Below are 16,974 nucleotides of genomic sequence, written 5' to 3'. Positions count from 1 at the left end.
TGGCGCCTATGGCTCAGTGGGTAGGGCGCTGGCCCCATATACCGAGGGTGGTAGGTTAAAACCTAGCCCCAGCCAAACTGCAACAAAAAAATAGCTGGGGGTGGCACCTGTAAGCTCAAAGGAGTAGGGCACGGGCCCCATATGCTAGAGGTGGCAGGTTAGGTTTAAACCCAGCCCTGGCCAAAAACTGAAAAAAAAAAAAAAAAAAAGGCTCGGTGTTGTGGCCCGTGCCTGCAGTCCCAGCTACTTGGGAGGCTGAGGCAAGAGAATCGCCTAAGCCCAGGAGTTGGAGGTTGCTGTGATCTGTGATGCCACGGCATCCTACCGAGGGACATAAAGTGAGACTCTGTCTCTACAAAAAAAAAATTAAATTCTAAATTGTGTCTTAATATACATAATGCCCTTTTCAGGCTTCCCTAATCTATCCCTCTTGGAGGAATTTGGGTGAAATGCTCAGGAGTCTAAATCAAATGGCCAAGGCCAGGGAGGCCCCATTAGTGGGTAAATGCAAGCCAGTGTCCGCAAAGATGAGCTTTCACAGACATGCCTAGGCTCAAAGGGGACTCACACAAGGCCATGAAAATGGGAGAAGAGAGTTGGGATGTGCAAAGAGGCCAGAGCAAATAGAAGCAAGGAGAGAGGGACCAGGGGTGGCAGATGACAATGGCTCATGTTTCAGAAAGAGCCCTGGCTGGACAGCCAACACCACTGCCTTCCAGCCATCATCCTCAGCTGCTCAGCTGCTACCCAGGCCACAATTCTGCTTCTGACTAGGAGCTGACAGCCTCCTCAGAGAGCATACAGCTGTGACAGGGGAGGGAGGTGCTACTTACAATGCCAAGAACAATAAAATGTGTGAGACTGTGAGTTCCAACCTGTTGAGATGCCTCTGAGCATCCCATGGATGCAGACGATGCCTGGAGAAGAAGACGGGAGAAGACACGCAGCCCACCTGGCCCAGGCCCTCACCCGTGACAGGTGCTTGATCAAAGGAGCCCTGTCAAATCTTCAGAAGCCAGGAAATTTTCTCAGAACTACTATGGCATCAGCACCCTTCATGACCGGCTGTGACTATCTGCCCCTTCCATTCTCCCCACTTCTTCCCTCAAGCCCCATGTGTTAGCCTGACTGCTCTTCCTGTGCCCCTGCAACCCTAAGACTTGGCCTGTGCAAAGCAAATTCTGGCCTCCACTAAGGTCTGGCTCCAATTCTATCTCTTTGGGAATCTTCTCCCTGTATATTATACATTAACCCACCATCTTGAGTGGGTCCCTTGAATTCCTACCCCTCTTTTCTGTAATCGAAAAGATGTGATGGTATCACAAGTAGGTCACAATGTGAGTTTTTATATACATGACGCCCTCCTTCCTGATTAGACTCACAGATGCCTGTTCTGTGTCCTCCCATGGTGCCTCAACCACTGAAGGTAGTTAATAAATACTAACAAACCCATCAATGGAGATATTTTCAATCATGTCATACTAGATCGGGGGGAGGCACATCCACGCACCTTTAAGATTTCAGTGTCCAAAACCATGGTTACTTGCTGCTTCATTTCAGGCCCCATATTCACAGGGTCTTCTGGTTTAATTTCAGGTTGAAAACACATGGAAGTGTCTAACTTAAATTCAGAGTCCATTGCCATATGTAATTTTTGTGTGATTTCGGGGTGTGTACACATGGAAACTTCTTGCTTAGATACAGAATCTGCACATATAGGAACTTTCTGTTTGGATTCAGGGAGTGTATACATGAGAACTTCTTGCTTGGGTTCAGAGTATATATATGTGGGAATTTCTTGCCTTGATTCAGGCTCTGTACACATGGGAACGTCTTGCTTGAATTCAGGGTCTGTACACATGAGAACTTCTTGCCTGGATTCAGGGTCTGTACACATAAGAACTTCTTGGCTGGATTCAGGGTCTGTACACACGGGAACTTCTTGCCTGGATTCAGGGTCTGTACACACGGGAACTTCTTGCCTGGATTGAGAATCTGTACACATGGAAACTTCTTGCCTGGATTCAAGGTCTGTACACATAGAAATGTCTTTCTTGGATTCAGAATCAGAACTCATGGTTATTACCTGTTTGTCCAAAGTTATTACATCTTTGGGCTTTTGGAAAAACCAAGGTGATTTCTGTCCTGGCAGAAGATATGATGCCACTCCTTTATAAAAAAGAGATTTGTTTGGTCCCAAAGGTAATATATCCTCTAATTTTTTCTCACCTTGATGCAAGCGAAGAACTTTAGATATATGATCTGACACAGCTAAGATAATGTTGCCTTTTTTGTCAAAGTTTTCTTTTACAGAGGTATAGGAAGATAAACACTTGTACCGAAAGCTTTCAAACATGCCTTCTGGGATTACGTCATTGCCAAGTAGGCAGGCCAGCAGAGGAAGGTCCATCAGGTGGAGACTCAGATGCTCGCACAGTTTCTCTCTACAGAGCATGACAGTGTCCAGGCTCTCTAAGCAGAGCTCGCTAATAGAAAAATAGGGGCAAGTGTCATAGATTAAGTAATCTGTGTCTTCCCCAAGAATCCCAAGACAGTTGTGCTGGAGACCATAGGAAGCGACCTCGTAGTCTGCCTCCCGCAACGAGCAAAATGTCTCCTGACCCAGTGTCTTCAGGGCAAATCGTGTGAACAAAGCTAGCCCAGAGGGGATAAAGAACATGTTCCTTCCAGGCTGCTGCCTGTGAGACTTGATATAATGGAAAATCCTGCTTATCTCCTTGCTGTTCTTTAGTCTGCGCCTCACCCACTCATCTCGCTTGCCCTGCTCCACCATACCATCGAAGAAGAAGACCAGCTTGATGCCCACTGCCGTGAAAGCTTTAATAAAGTCTCGCAAAGCAGAAAAGTATTCTCGCCATTGACCACCGCAGATCCAAGATTCCGGAGTGTACCAGTACCTGAGACAACACATGGCATCCACCACTACCGTGGGTGTGCATCCAGGATACTGGCTGTGGTGCTGCACCGCCAGGTCTTTGAAATTTACCACTGTACACACGTGTGGGCAGGTACTTCCCACAAATCCTTGCAAACCTCTCACACCCATAGCTGAACACTGGGAAAGATCTGGAAAGAAAAATAGATTAGTAATTAACAATTACGGAATTATCACTAGACAGGTGGCACCTTTCAAGGCAAACATAAGACAATATTTAACATTCTCTATTTCCAAAACAAAGAAAAAAAAACTCTGTTACCAAGGTAACATACCGGTTAGGAGTCTAAAGAGTGTTCCAATAAAACACACGAGGAATTTTACCTAATTTAATTACTTTGGACTTTCACAAGGACAATGCAATGTACCCACCTAAGATTACTATTCAAGATGTTTCTCAACCAAATTCAAAAAGAGGTTAACAGTTTTCAAAAAAGTAGTGTTTCTCACTTTGGAATAGAAGCTCAAACAGAAGTTACAGTTAAAACCTAAAATATAAATTGCAACATGTAACATGGACAATTCTCAAAATAATCTTGCTGAATAAAAGCCAGACAAGAGTAGACACTCTGATTCAGCCTGTACCAAATTCTAATGTACTGAGTTAAGCCAACCGGCAGTCACTGAAATAGATGAGTGTTTGTCTGGGATAGGGTAGACAGCAGGGAGGGACTGCCAAAGGGGCACTTTTTGGGTTGAAAGAGGCACTTTTTGAGTTGATAGATATATGTACTACTTTGTAGTGATGGTACAAAACTCATCAAATCGCACACTGTAAGTATATATGTCAAGTAAAACTACATAAAAATTTACTATTTCAAATACTGTAGCATATGAGTGACTGACTCATATTACATGGAAAACTGACCATTTTAAAATTTAAAACCAGACACAAAGTAGTTCAAGAGTTAGAATTCAAAGTTTGGAAATAAGAAGAGTACTGATATATATAGTAAAATGTTCTTGGGCTGGGTCAGGTGGCTCACGTCTGTAATCCCAGAACTCTGGGAGGGCGAGGTGGGTGGACTGCTTGAGCTCAGGAATTCAAGACCAACCTGAGCAAGAGCAAGACCCCATCTGGTAAAAAAAAAAAAAAAATAGCAGGGGTTGTGGAAGCACCTGTAGTAAATCTACTCTAGAGGCTAAAAATGGAGGAAGGAAGGAATTTGGGAACTAGTGACATCTGAGGGTGCCTCCCAATATTTCAGCCCCTTCAAAGCATTGAATATTTACAACACTTACTCATTGATGCAGTTAGTATGGTGTGGAATAAAATGTCTAAAAAGACTGAACACTTTGGATATTACAATTTTGAGGCCTTTTATTTCATTTTCTAAAGGTGGTTCTTATAGGATGACCAACGAGAGGGGAAATATATGTGTGTATATATAATTAATTTTACCTGCAAATTATATATGAAATTTTCATTACTTCTATCTCATTAAGTAGCAGTTGTACTGACCCAGCACAGCCAGGGACGCTCTGGGGAGCCACCATACCCCACATAGCACTCATGACGGTTCGGTTAAGTATCTCTCTCCTCTCCTGCAATAGTCTTAAAAAAGATCTTCCTTACCATTTTAACAAATGTCAGAATTTTCCTTAACACTGGCATGTCAAAGAAAGCCTATTTAAGCAAAAAACTAGAAAGTTTATGCCAATTATGATGTACTTATATGTCTAGACTCAGGGTGCCCTGGTGGACTCAGTCCAGAACAGTCTTACCCTGACCACTTGGTGTCACCTGATGTCAAGACACTCCCTTTTAGCTATGTCACAGGGAAAAAAAATGAGAAAATGAAGGGCATGACAGGCTGTATGCTGATAAAAGGCTTTTGTATAGTATTGGTGATAAAAGAAAAGGCTTCAGCACAACACGGAACTGAGTTTAAATTCTAACTGCCACTTAACTATGAAACCTTAGGCAACTTATCTCATTCTGTGAGCTTATTTTCTTCATCTGAAAAATGAAGCTTATAAAATGTATCTTATCAACTGTTGTAGAACAGTTTTATTTGTTAAAATTATATCATACATTTGTTCATATTTTTATTTTTTTTAATTTAATTAATTTATTTGCTGTTTTTGGCGGGGGCTGTGTTTGAACCCACCACCTCCAGCATATGGGGCCAGCGCCCTACTCCTTTGAGCCACAGGCGCCATCCCGTTCATCATATTTTTATCAGTTGCCTAAAGTTTAGTAAAATCAGTCAAAATTCTTAAATTATCTTGATTTTTTTAAAAAGTCGTATAAAGTTTAGTTATATCTTACTATATTTATAATTTTAATAAGCTAGATTACTTAATACTGGAAAACATATTAATAAAAAATTTTCTGATTAAAAAAGTAACCATGTTCTTTGTAAAAAATTCAGAGAAAGAATGAAGAAAAAATTTTAAAACTACCCATAATCTCATCTTCCAAAGGCAATGATTACAAACATTTTACATCTTTCTAGTCTTTTTCTATTATTAATTACTCTTAAAGATTGAGATCGTGCTATTTTATGTTCTGCTTTCATGTCTTAATTTATTACGGCTATATCCCAAGCCACAGTGTTAATGTTCTCCTGCTGGATGGATGACATGTACATGCTACTTTGCCCACTGTGAAACATTTAGGTTACTTCCAACGTGGCATGCTGTTAACAAGAATGCTCTCACACCCCTGCATATAAACCTCTGAGCACATCTCTGATCACTTCCTGAGGATCTCAGATACCAAGTTGCTCAAAGTATAAGCACGCATGGGTAGTTTTTTTCCAACAGGGTTGTGCCAAGTATAGATTCATTTGTAACTCATGAATACTCACTTCTCCTCCACAATGTAGGTAGTTTTATTTGAAAACAAATTTGGCTTATCCATTCAGCAAGCATCTTTATGTCAGCAAAGGAGTAGACACTAAGCCATGAACAAGCCCTCCAGCTACAAACGATCTCTTAAGCACGACTGCAGGACAGAAACAGGAGGAGCTTGGGGAAATACTCTGCAGGAGAATCAAGCTGGTGTGGGATCTAAGATGGTCCCTGAGGAAAGGCCACTTTAAAGCAAGGCCTGAGACAGGCAGGTGAGGCCACAGGGAGGCATGAGCCAAGAGCAACAAAGAGAAAATGTTTCAAAGATACCCTTTTAAAAAATTATTAGGCAAATGTAAAGTATTAAAACACCTGTTCCATTGTTAGTTTAAACTAATCTGCAATTTTGTTATAAATTTCTTCATCAAACATGGAAATGGAAAAAAGAAACCCACAATATGGCTAGAACCTCTATTTTAAGGGAAGATGAGGTGAGGCTGGAATAGAGAGGGCTAGATCAGGGAAGGCCCTGGAAACAATACTAAAATGCCTATACTTCATCCAAAGGGCAGTAAACACAGTAAACATCACTCAGGCTCCTTTTCTTTTTTTTTATTTTAGAGACACAGTCTCATTTTTGTTGCCCTTGGTAGAGGGCCATGGAATCACAGCTCACAGCAACTTCCAGCTCTTGGGCTTAGGTGATTCTCTTGCCTCAGCCTCCTGAGCAGCTAGGACTACAGGCACCCGCCACAATGCCTGGCTATTTTTTGTTGCAGTTTGGCCAGGGCTGGGTTTGAACCTGCCACCCTTAGTATATGGGGCTGGCGCCCTACTCACTGAGCCACAGGCGCCACCCATCACTCAGGCTCCTAAACAAGTCCATTCAGAAAACACTGAATGGACACAATGTTGTGGGAACACACGGAGGCAGGCAAGGATAGAGGTAGACACGGAGGCAGGCAAGGATAGAGGTAGCTGAGGGGCCATCGTGGACACTGCCCAGCATCCAAACACACTCACTGTTCTGGAGGAATCCCAAATTGGAAGGATGCAAAGCCCCATTTCCCTCTGTAGTAGTCAAAAGGCAGACACACCAAGGGCATGAGATCAAAACTCAGCCACCTTCACACAGTAAATACTCACCTGCTACTTCCTATGCTCCAAGGTCTGAGCTGACAGCTCTGGAGACAGTGATGAAGACAGAGCCCCTGAGTGAGATGAAGGCTCTTGACAGAAGCGGGCAAAGGCTCAGAGTCGTTAAAGAAGCCAGCCTGAGGGAGAGCGATTGTTATGTCAAAATGTGCCATTTATGTCCAAAGCCCCCTGTAACCCCGCTGGTCAGACTGGAGCACATAAGTCAGTTTTGTTCAGCCACTTCTGCTTATGCAGCAAAGAAGTCAGGAGGGCCTGCTGGGAAGCAGCTAACAGGTATGGGAACACCACTTGCCCAGGTCACAGGCAGCAACTAATTTTCAGAAATCCACACAGAATTACTTTTGGGTGCTAAAGTTCTACTGCCTGCTTTTCTTTTCTTTTCTTTTTTTGCAGTTTTTGGCCAGGGCTGGATCTGGCATATGGGGCTGGCGTCCTACTCCTTTGAGCCACAGGTGCCGCCCACTATTACTGCCTGCTTTTAAGGGCTCTGTGTGCAGACATATAGATATGGACACAAAGATACAGTGAAGGATACAATTTGATCCACCTTATATTAAATGTTGTATAAGAGCTGACTAAAAGAGATTCTTCTTTACTGAGTATTATTTATTTATAAGGTAATCCAGGACTTTGGAAGGCTAGGGGCAGGAGGATCAATTGTGGCCAGAAGTTCAAGGCTGCAGTGACCTGACCATGTCACGGCACTCTCAAGCTGGGCAACACAGAAAGACCTTGTCTCAAAAAAGAAATAAAAAGGCGGGGTGGGGGAGGGGAAGGAAAACACTGCCTTTTTTGCCTATCTAAGGCACTGGTTGACTGCAAGCATTAGGACTCAAATCATTTAACCTCTTTGGTACATTACTGACTTCCTTATTTGTAAAAATAAGATAAAGATTTACCTCTCAAGTTAGGGGGAGTTTAAACTGCTACCAAACGATGCTTTGCAAATACCTTGTTATAGTTACATGAATAATTTAACACATTCTAAATCTTTGAAGATTTTTCCAATAGAACACTTTACAAAGACACAGATGTCTCAAAGGAAATTAAAGTTTTTTATACTTGTTCTAAAGCTCTATAAAAATAACTAATAGGGCGGCGCCTGTGGCTCAGTCGGTAAGGCGCCGGCCCCATATACTGAGGGTGGCGGGTTCAGACCCAGCCCCGGCTGAACTGCAACCAAAAAAAAAAAAATAATAATAACTAATAGCATTAGGGTTGCCTCATTTTTAAAGTAATAAGAGAAAGGTTGCAATAAATTCCTCTGAATGAATTTCCATAGGGTGTAACCCTAGTCTCCATGTGGCTAAGAGATGCTTTATGATTTCAGTTAAGCTGAGCATCTTTCTTTCTTTCTTCTTTTTGAAACAGTCTTACTTCATCGTCCTCAGTAGAGTGCTGTACCATCATAGCTCACAGCAACCTCAAACTCTTGGGCTCAAGTGATCCTTTTGCCTCAGCCTCCCGAGATGCCGCAATACTTGGCTATTTTTAGAGAGGGGGTCTCCCGAACTCCTGAGCGCAGGCAATCCACCTGCCTCAGCCTCCCAGAGTGCTAGGATTATAGGCATGAGCCACCATGCCTAGCCTCTGACCATTTTTCTTACCTTCAACCTTTCCTTAAAGGGGTAACAACTCAGAAGTGAAATAAGTCTTAACAATACAGTCATATAAACTTCCAAAAAAGTAGTCACAAAGATTCTGCCAATGTGCTAAGTTACTAAGCTCTGATACTTCCTGAAACTAGAGCAAAATGAAGGAGGGTTTATGTCAGGAATTCCTTTTTTTAAAAGAGGCAAGGTCTTGGTCTATTGCCCAGGCTAAAGTGCTGTGGCACCATCATAGCTCACTGTAGTCTTGAACTTCTGACCTTAAGGGATCCTCCTGCCTTGGCCTCCCAAAGTGGTGGGACTACAGGCATGAGTCATGAAGTTTGGCCTAAGTTAGGAATTTGATCAGTTCCACTCACTCGTATTTCCTTCCAGTCCTAAATAACAAGCACATCCTAGAAGGGGAAGGAATAAGAGGAAGAGAGTAGAAAGAGTGGGAGACAAAAATGCAAATCTCAAGGCCGCAGGATATGACAAGTGGCTCGTTTGGGAGGGATCCAAGTAGTAACGGGACTGAAACAAACAATCTGGACAAACAATCTCTTTTCAAACAAGAGAATAAATTATATACCTAAGACCCTGAGGATCTAGGGCCTGGTAAGGGACCCATGTAAGTGAGAGACTCATAAGACTGAACTTCATTTTCATGGATGGGGTAGAATTTCAGGATGCTAAAAACTGCAAGTGACCTCAGAAGTCACCTACTGTAATCTTCTAAGTGGGCCATAGGTGATCAGAGATTTCAATATGTCTGGAATATTAGGTGGTTAGAAACTACACAGAAAACTGGGAGATAGGTGGTCTAGAGATGAAACATACATATATATACACATACACAGAAAGAGAGAGAGAGATGAGTGCTGAGGAGCCTGCCACAACTACAGTGTTGGTGCTTTTCAAGAACACAACTGGTAAGAAAAGTACAATTGGAATTCTAACACAAACGGAATGGCAAGGTCAGGGGAAGCCCACTAACAGGGGAGCTTGGAGCAGAAATGAGATGAGGAGGAAATCAAAATGCAGTGTGGAGGCTGAAGTGGTGGCAGGGAGGATAGCTTCTGAATAGCAAGGTGCAAAGATGGGCAGGTCTAAAAGCATAAGGAGAGGGAGGTGAGAGGTCAAAAGCAAAAGGACGCTAAACACAGAAGGAATTGGGAAGACGTCAGCAGATAAGACACCCCAAAACACCGCAAAGCGAATAGTAAGGACCCTGGTGCTCCGGACTTGGCCCCACTCTGCGTTTCTCCCTCTCTGAACCACCTACTCAAGAGCTCCAGCCACCGCCTCCCTCCTTCACCTCCACGTCCTCCCAACGACCATGTCCGCGTCTGCGGTTCCCCGAATGACGGCCCTATCACGCTGCTGAGTCACCCCACACTACCCTCCCTGCACCTGCCAGCCAGACGGACTGTTTTTAAACACGAAGGTCTGGCCATATTACTGCCTTGCACCATATAAGCAACGCATTTAGTCCAGTAATGCTGCAGTACTCTAGTCCCCTGAATATGCCAGGCCGTATGAAACCTTCATACCTCAAACATTCCTACTCCCTCTGCCAGAAACAGGAATAGCCTCTCAACTCTCTTTAATCTCCCAACTCCTTACTCAAACCTCAGCTCAAATCCTCCTTTTGGGGAACGTCCTGGCCCTCCTTGAGCAAATAATTGTCTAAGACACCCCTAGTCCCCTTGGGCGTGCGTGACGCCGGGTTTAGGACCCTAATCTTATCCTCTCTCCTCTCCGGAGGGAGTCAAGTTCTTGTGAGGCGCAGGTCCCTGGTTTCGGGAAAGCTCAGAAATGACTAGAGGAAAAAGCGAGAAGGGGAGAGGACGCCTCTTCAGGAACCACTAGAGAAGGCGCGCGGCCGTGAGGAACGGCAGACCTGACTCAAAAACCACACGCAGGGGCCAGATCAGTCCTGAGCCGAGGCGAGGATTAGGGGCTGGTTCCACAGGAGCCTCACGGCGGCTGGGCCCAGACTAGACATAGCTGCTGCCAGGCCCGGGGAAAGCGGGAGTGGACTGGGCTCAACCGAACCGCGTGGCCCACGGACTGACGTGCACTAGAGTCGGATGCGGGGGATGATGGCCAGGGGCCTGCTCAGCCCGGCCCTCTACCTCTAGAAGCCGCCTGAGACTCACCCTCAAAACCTGGGTCACCGTCGCAGCCCTACACCTCCGCACTACTTCCGCTTCCGTTCGAGAGCCCGCCCCATTTGTGCCGGCGAGGCGGGCGCACCCAGGCCCGGGAGACTCGGGAAGGAGCGAGGTGCGCAGGCGTTGGGGGAAGAGGAGAGGGGCGCGCAGGCGCAGCGGGAAAGAACAGAGCGCGCAGTCGCCGCCGGAGTAAGACTCCTGGTCGGTTGTCTTGGTAACTCCCCACCGCTTCCAAGGCGGGTGGTCACGTCTTAGTTTCGCTTTCCCGAGGCAGTCGTGGGCACTGCTCTTGTGCCCTTTGGTTCTACGGACCCTATCCTGCCGGGCCGACTGGTGGCTGGACGCCAGCTTTTGTCTGTGCAGGCCGATGGCCCCGGTAGCTGTTGTGCGGTCCTTGCCACCGGAGGTTCGGCCTGGCTAGGACGGGCGCGGCCGCAGGCCCCACAGCGCGCGACTCTGCCGGGCCCCACGCCGCCAGCCCCGCACCTCCGGGCCCTGCGGAGCCTGTGGGGCGCTCCTCGGGGTCCTCCCCTGCGGGCTACCAGGCACCCTTCCCACCGCGCGCTCCCCAGGGCTGCTCCCGGCGACGCTGGCGCCGGACGGCATGGGGCGTGACTGCAGTGAGCTCTGGGAATGTTAGCCGCCTGCTGGCTGTTAATACCGCAGTTGTAGGTTCGTGGTTCGAAGTTCTTTTAAGGCAGGTTTTCGGGTCTGGAATGGACGTGAGAGAACTCCGGGGAGGGAAGACAGCGGTGAGAAGGCAGGGCCTGGGCCCGATGGCGCAGGTCTCGTGGTTATGCGCGAGGTGTGCGGGCTCCACGTGCCTGCGACAGTCCCAGCCTTAATGCTGGGGCTGAGGTGGCCAAGTTCACGTACAAGACGTGCTGCCTTGGGCTGGAAGATAAGGTAGGCGCCAGATCGTACCCAATTTCATTCTACTAGCCATAGTTCACTACAACCAAGAGAACATTCTAAAAAAGTAAATTATTGACAAACATTAATTATTAATAACACCAATTACTTAAGATGTATTTCAAAACCTATCCTTATGCACAATACATCTCAGCAGGGTTGTTGTAAGCCTAGTGAGCTGATAAAGCTTCCATCAGGGAAGTAAAATGGTCAGATATTATTCTAGGAAAACATTCTGTTGGTTTCCTTTAGAATCTCTGGCAAAGTACTTGACTGTGCACTCAAAAAATATTACCAAATTGAAGTTGCATCACATATACATTAAGGATTTCGGCCGGAAGCTCTCGGTTTCAGCATATGAGGCTTTCATTTCCTGTTGGCTTCTTTTCCCTTCTAAGTAAAATCAGCATAGGGTGCTGTGGGGTTACTCCAAGAAGTCTGTGAAATGACTTCTCATCTGAAGGATGCACAGTGTGGATGGGGACACAGATTAACATATGCCAAGCTTTAGGGAACAGGTGACACACAAAGTCAGGTTTGTAATGTTTGTGTCCCCTCAAAATTAATTCATATGTTGAAATTAGTCCTTAAGGTGATGGTCTTAGGAGCCTGGCCCTTTGGGAGGTGATTAGGTCAGGAGGGTGGAACCTCATGAACAGGATTAGAACCCCTGTAAAATGCACCCTCTCTTTCCACTATGTGAGGACACATTGAGAAGATGGCTTGCAACCCAGAAAAGAGTGCTTACCAGAAGCTGACATGCTGGCACCTGATCTGAGACCAGCAGACTCTAGAACCATGAGAAATAAATTTCTCTTGTTTATAAACCACACCGTCTGGGTCTTGGAGGTTATGGGAGGAGGCTCTGGCCACCTCACAGTGAGTCCCTGTTTCAGCAGTTCTCATTACTGCACAGGGCTTCCAGTAACACTGTTGCCTCACTTTTAAATGTACACAGGTAACTCAGGATCAGCAATGTTTGAGGAAGACGGGAAAAGAAAAAAAGTACTAGAAATAATTTTTAAAAAAAGCAAGGAGGAGAAAATGTTATTAGGAAAAACTTTATTTGCAGTCTCTGAAGATAATATTACATAATATAGGATGGCCATAAAGTTTGTGTGTAATTTTAAAATAGTATGTAATTTTAAATTGCATGTGAACTTTATGGCCACCCTGTATTACATCTGTGAAAGAAAGAGGTTAGGCCCAGTGTGGTGGCATACCCTGTAATCCCAACACTCTGGGAGGCTGAGGTGGCAGGTTTTTTGAGCTCAGGAGTTTGAGACCAGCCTGAGCAAGAGTGAGACCCCATCTCTACTAAAAGTAGAAAAACTACCCAGGCTTGTGGGTGCGTGAAGTCCCAGCTACTTGGGAGGCTAAGGCAAGGGGATCGCTTGAGCCCAAGAGTTTGAATTGTTGTGAGATATGATACTAGCCAGAGTGACAGACTGAGACTGTCTCAAAAAAAAAAGAGAGAGCAAGAGAAGGATATATAAAAGAATATTTAGAGAATAAGAATGACATCTGGAAAATTAGAAAAGCAATAACTAAAATGTAAAAGTTAAGAAAAGTGCCAGGCTCAATGGCTCATGCCTGTAATTCTTGCACTCTGGGAAGCTGTGCAAGAATTGGGTGGATTGCTTGAGCTCACAGGTTCAAGACCAGCCTGAGCAAGAGCAAGACCCTGTCTCTAAAAACAGCCAGGTATTCTGGCGGGAGCCTATAGTCCCAACTATGTGGGAGGCTGAGGCAAGAGAATCTCTTGAGGCCAAGAGTTTAAGGTTGCTATGAGTTATGATGCCTCAGCACTCTACCAAGGGCAACAAATCAAGATTCTATCTCAAAAAAAAAGAATAATAATAAAAGAGAAGATAAATTTGATGCTATCTCTCAGATGATAGAACAAAAAGAGAAAACACGAGAAAATCAGAAGATTAAGAGGTCTGACATCTGAAAAATAGGAACTTTGGGAAAAAAAATAGAGAAAATGGAAGAGAAGAAAATTACTCAAGAAATAATTTTTAAAAACTTGCCAGAGCTAGAAGACATGTTCTCATATTGAATGAAAGTGACCACCAAGTGCCCAGCAAAACAAAAAGATCTACATCAAGGCACATCACAAAATTTCAGAACACCAGGGATAAAGAAAAGATCTTAGTTTACAAATGGAAAAATAAAAAGATCCCATTTAAGGGATTGAAGATCTGAATGGAATGGAAATTCTCCGTTAAATCCCAGGAAGCAGAAATACAATGGAACATTACCTTTAAAACTCTAAAGAAAATAATTGTAACATAGAATTTAACTTTCAGTCGATGTATTAGTTACATTTGTGGGTAGGATAAAGATATTTTCAGATACACAAGCTCAAAAATATTAACTACTAAAATACCTTATCTCAGAAAGCTACTGGAGGATATTCTCCAAAATTAGGAAATAAGAATATTAGGAACTAGAAAGCAGGGAAGAGGGGAAGGGAAGTGCCAAGACAAAAACTAGGAACTTTGTTGGAGGAGAGAATCCTCTAGGAGAAATTCCTCTAGACTAAAGAGAAGTCCATGAAATGCCTGATATATCTGAATATTTTAAAAGAGGATCTTTAGAATTTAGTGATGGTAAGTAACAACTACATAGGAAAGTCAATAAGCAAATAATTCATTCCATTATTGAATCTAGCAAAGACAAAACAGTCTACAAAAAGAAATGTAATAATAGCTTATGCCTCAGCTACGAATAATTGTATAATTATAATGTAATTACTGAATAGCTTAATCAAAAAGAATGTCATAGGGCAGGTACCGTGGCTCATGACTGTAATCCTAGCACTCTAGGAAGCTGAAGCAGGTGGACTGCCTGAGCTCAGGAGTTCAAGACCAACCTGAGCCAAAAAGTGAGATCTCCATCTCTACTAAAAATAGAAAAACTAGCTGGATATACATAGCAGGCACCTGTAGTCCCAGGTACTTAGGCTGAGGCAAGGAGATCCCTTGAGCCCAAGAGTTTAAGGTTGCTGTGAGCTGTGACACCACGGCACTCAGGTGACAGAGTGAGACCCTGTCTCAAAAAAAAAAAAAAAAGGGTGCCATAACTTTTTTTGAAAAAAGGAGGTGACCTTAGTTTGCTTATATATGTGTTTCTAGGAAGTAAGGGTGAGAGAACTAAATCCTTGCCTTTTAAAATTAGGAAGTCCATGGACTAAATACATAACTGAAAAATAAAGACAGCATTAGAAACTCTTATTTTATTTTATTTGTTTTTTTTTTATTTATCTATTTATTTTTTGAGAGAGAGTCTCAGTATGTCGCCCTCGGTAGAGTGCTGTGGCGTCACAGGTCACAGCAACCTCAAACTCTTGGTCTTAAGCAATTCTTTTGCCTCAGTCTCCCAAGTAGCTGGGACTCCAGGCTCCCACCACAATGCCTGGCTATTTTTTTGTTGTAGTTGTCATTGTTTGGCAGGCCCAGGCCAGGTTTGAACACGCCAGCCTTGGTGTATGTGGCCGGTCCCCTAACTGCTGAACCCTGGGCGCTGAGCCAGCATTAGAAACTCCTACGAAAAATATGAGCATAAATTTCAAAAGAAGGATATGGAGGTAAATGTAGGGGAAAGGATGGGGAGTAGGGAAGTGTGGTATAGGCGATTGCTGTTTTTGTCACAAATGTAGAAATACTATTTGAATTTTAAAATCATATTACTTGCATAAAAGCCAAATTTTTAAATTTTAAAGAGTTATTAAATAACTAGTACAAATGATAGGTAATAAGTTGCACAATCTTTACTCAAATTCCAACCTAAATTCTAAAGCTTTTTATAGTTTTTATTATACTACAATACTGTACAGAGAAGGAAAAGAAAAGTCAAAGATTACTTCAAGATCTCTTTCCTTGGTGGCTAAAAGACATCAGTATAACAGGAGCAAAAGAAAATTATATTTGATTATCCATATCTTCTTTCCCGCTTCACATCCCAGGCAGACATACTTTCTGGCCCCATTATGCATGTCCAACTTAACAGTTTGGGAGAAAATCTAAAGATGGCATGGAGAATATACATAAAAAAAATAGGAAAGGAAAGAGAAGAAGACAGGAAAAACTGTTAGGTTGAATTTATTTAGAGGTTAGTGAAAAGTTAAAGAGAAAGTTCACATAACCTGTGAGAGAGAAACACAGAAAGTGAAATGGGCCTGAGACAGGTTTGTCTTTGTAACAATTTGACACTCTAAACCAAGGGTTCTCAAACTGCGGCCCTGGGGCCACATGAGGCAGTGTGATTGTATTTGTTTCCGTTTTTTTTTTTTTTTACTTCAAAATAAGATATGTGCAGTGTGCATAGGAATTTGTTCATAGTTTTTTTTTTTTTTTAAACTATAGTCCGGCCTTCCTACGATCTGAGGGACAGTAAACTGGCCCCCTGTTTAAAAAGTTTGAAGATGCCTGTTCTAAATAGACTACAAGATTAGTTGTAGATATAATTTTATCTGGACACTGAACTGAAATTTTTTTTTTGCATGTAACAACTACGTGGACTCACAGTTTTACTTGGTTAACAATTCATCCAAAAACGCAGAAGAAGAAAAGCCACGACTATGAAAATAATACTGATTTCCACATGGTTGATGCACATTAAATGTTACTGAAGTGTTTTACTGCTGATAGAAGGTGTCACATAGAAAGAAAATGTCCCTCTTCTTCTAATGATCCTTGTTATGTCTAAGAATTGTGGGCCTGCTGCAGACCCATGCACTCAGGAAATGAAGTAACCAACAAGAGAATGGCACAGCAGAAAGAAGGAGGGCACCCTGGGCTGTTGTCGGGTGGCTGAGCCTCTAATTCATCTGGCCCTAGTGATGGGAGATGTCATTTTACTGTTGACCTAGTCAGTGTTAGGATCAGGATGTTAGCTATTTGAAACCCCAAAGTACCCTCTTCAGTTTTCACCTAAGAAGGAATAATTCCTAAAGGTATCTTCTTAGCTTAAACAACTAGAAAAAATAGACAAAAATAAGAAATTAGACAATAAACCAGTGTTTTTGAACCTTTTTTATCTCATGGCAAACTTGAACCTATAGTTAAACTTTCATGGCACAGTTAAATTATGTTGATAAAAAAGAGTAAAAAATATGCTTACTGTGCTTTGAACTTCTTTTGAACATAATTTAATTAATGATCTTTAAAATTTTTCAGGGTACACTGGTTTGAAATCACTACAATAAGTGGTAACTGAGGTATGGAGATTCTTGGAAGGAGGAACACCAGTTAGGTGAGCCCAGCAGCTGCCAGGGTCTCTACCTAGATCATTAGAAATAGTCCATGAAACAAAAGGCTGTTTTTTGTTTTTTTTTGACAAAATTGATGATGCTGATAAAGGTGTAACTATTCTGATCATG

The 16,974-nt window shown here is 43.3% G+C and overlaps 1 protein-coding gene across 6 annotated transcripts in view; it reads right to left on the bottom strand.

Moving 5' to 3' along the window:
* Window positions 1-12,026, bottom strand: part of FAM120B (family with sequence similarity 120B) — an 82,488-nt gene extending 70,462 nt beyond the window's left edge. For 3 of the 6 annotated variants that reach the window (XM_053592834.1, XM_053592836.1, XM_053592831.1), the window contains exons 1-3: window positions 10,662-11,737; window positions 6,899-7,026; window positions 1,511-3,087 (exon numbers count right to left, since the gene is read on the bottom strand). In XM_053592834.1, coding sequence (XP_053448809.1) covers window positions 1,511-3,067 — 1,557 coding nt within the window. In that variant the 5' untranslated portion in view covers window positions 3,068-3,087; window positions 6,899-7,026; window positions 10,662-11,737. Of the gene's footprint in view, window positions 1-1,510; window positions 3,088-6,898; window positions 7,027-10,661 lie in introns of all 6 variants that reach the window. The other 3 variants (XM_053592833.1, XM_053592837.1, XM_053592832.1) reach the window with 3 other exon arrangements.
* Window positions 12,027-16,974: the final 4,948 nt, after the last annotated feature.

Source organism: Nycticebus coucang, chromosome 5 (genome assembly GCF_027406575.1).
Source record: "Nycticebus coucang isolate mNycCou1 chromosome 5, mNycCou1.pri, whole genome shotgun sequence".
In the NCBI taxonomy this organism is placed as follows: Eukaryota; Metazoa; Chordata; class Mammalia; order Primates; family Lorisidae; genus Nycticebus; species Nycticebus coucang.
This window is presented reverse-complemented; position numbering and strand designations above follow the sequence as displayed.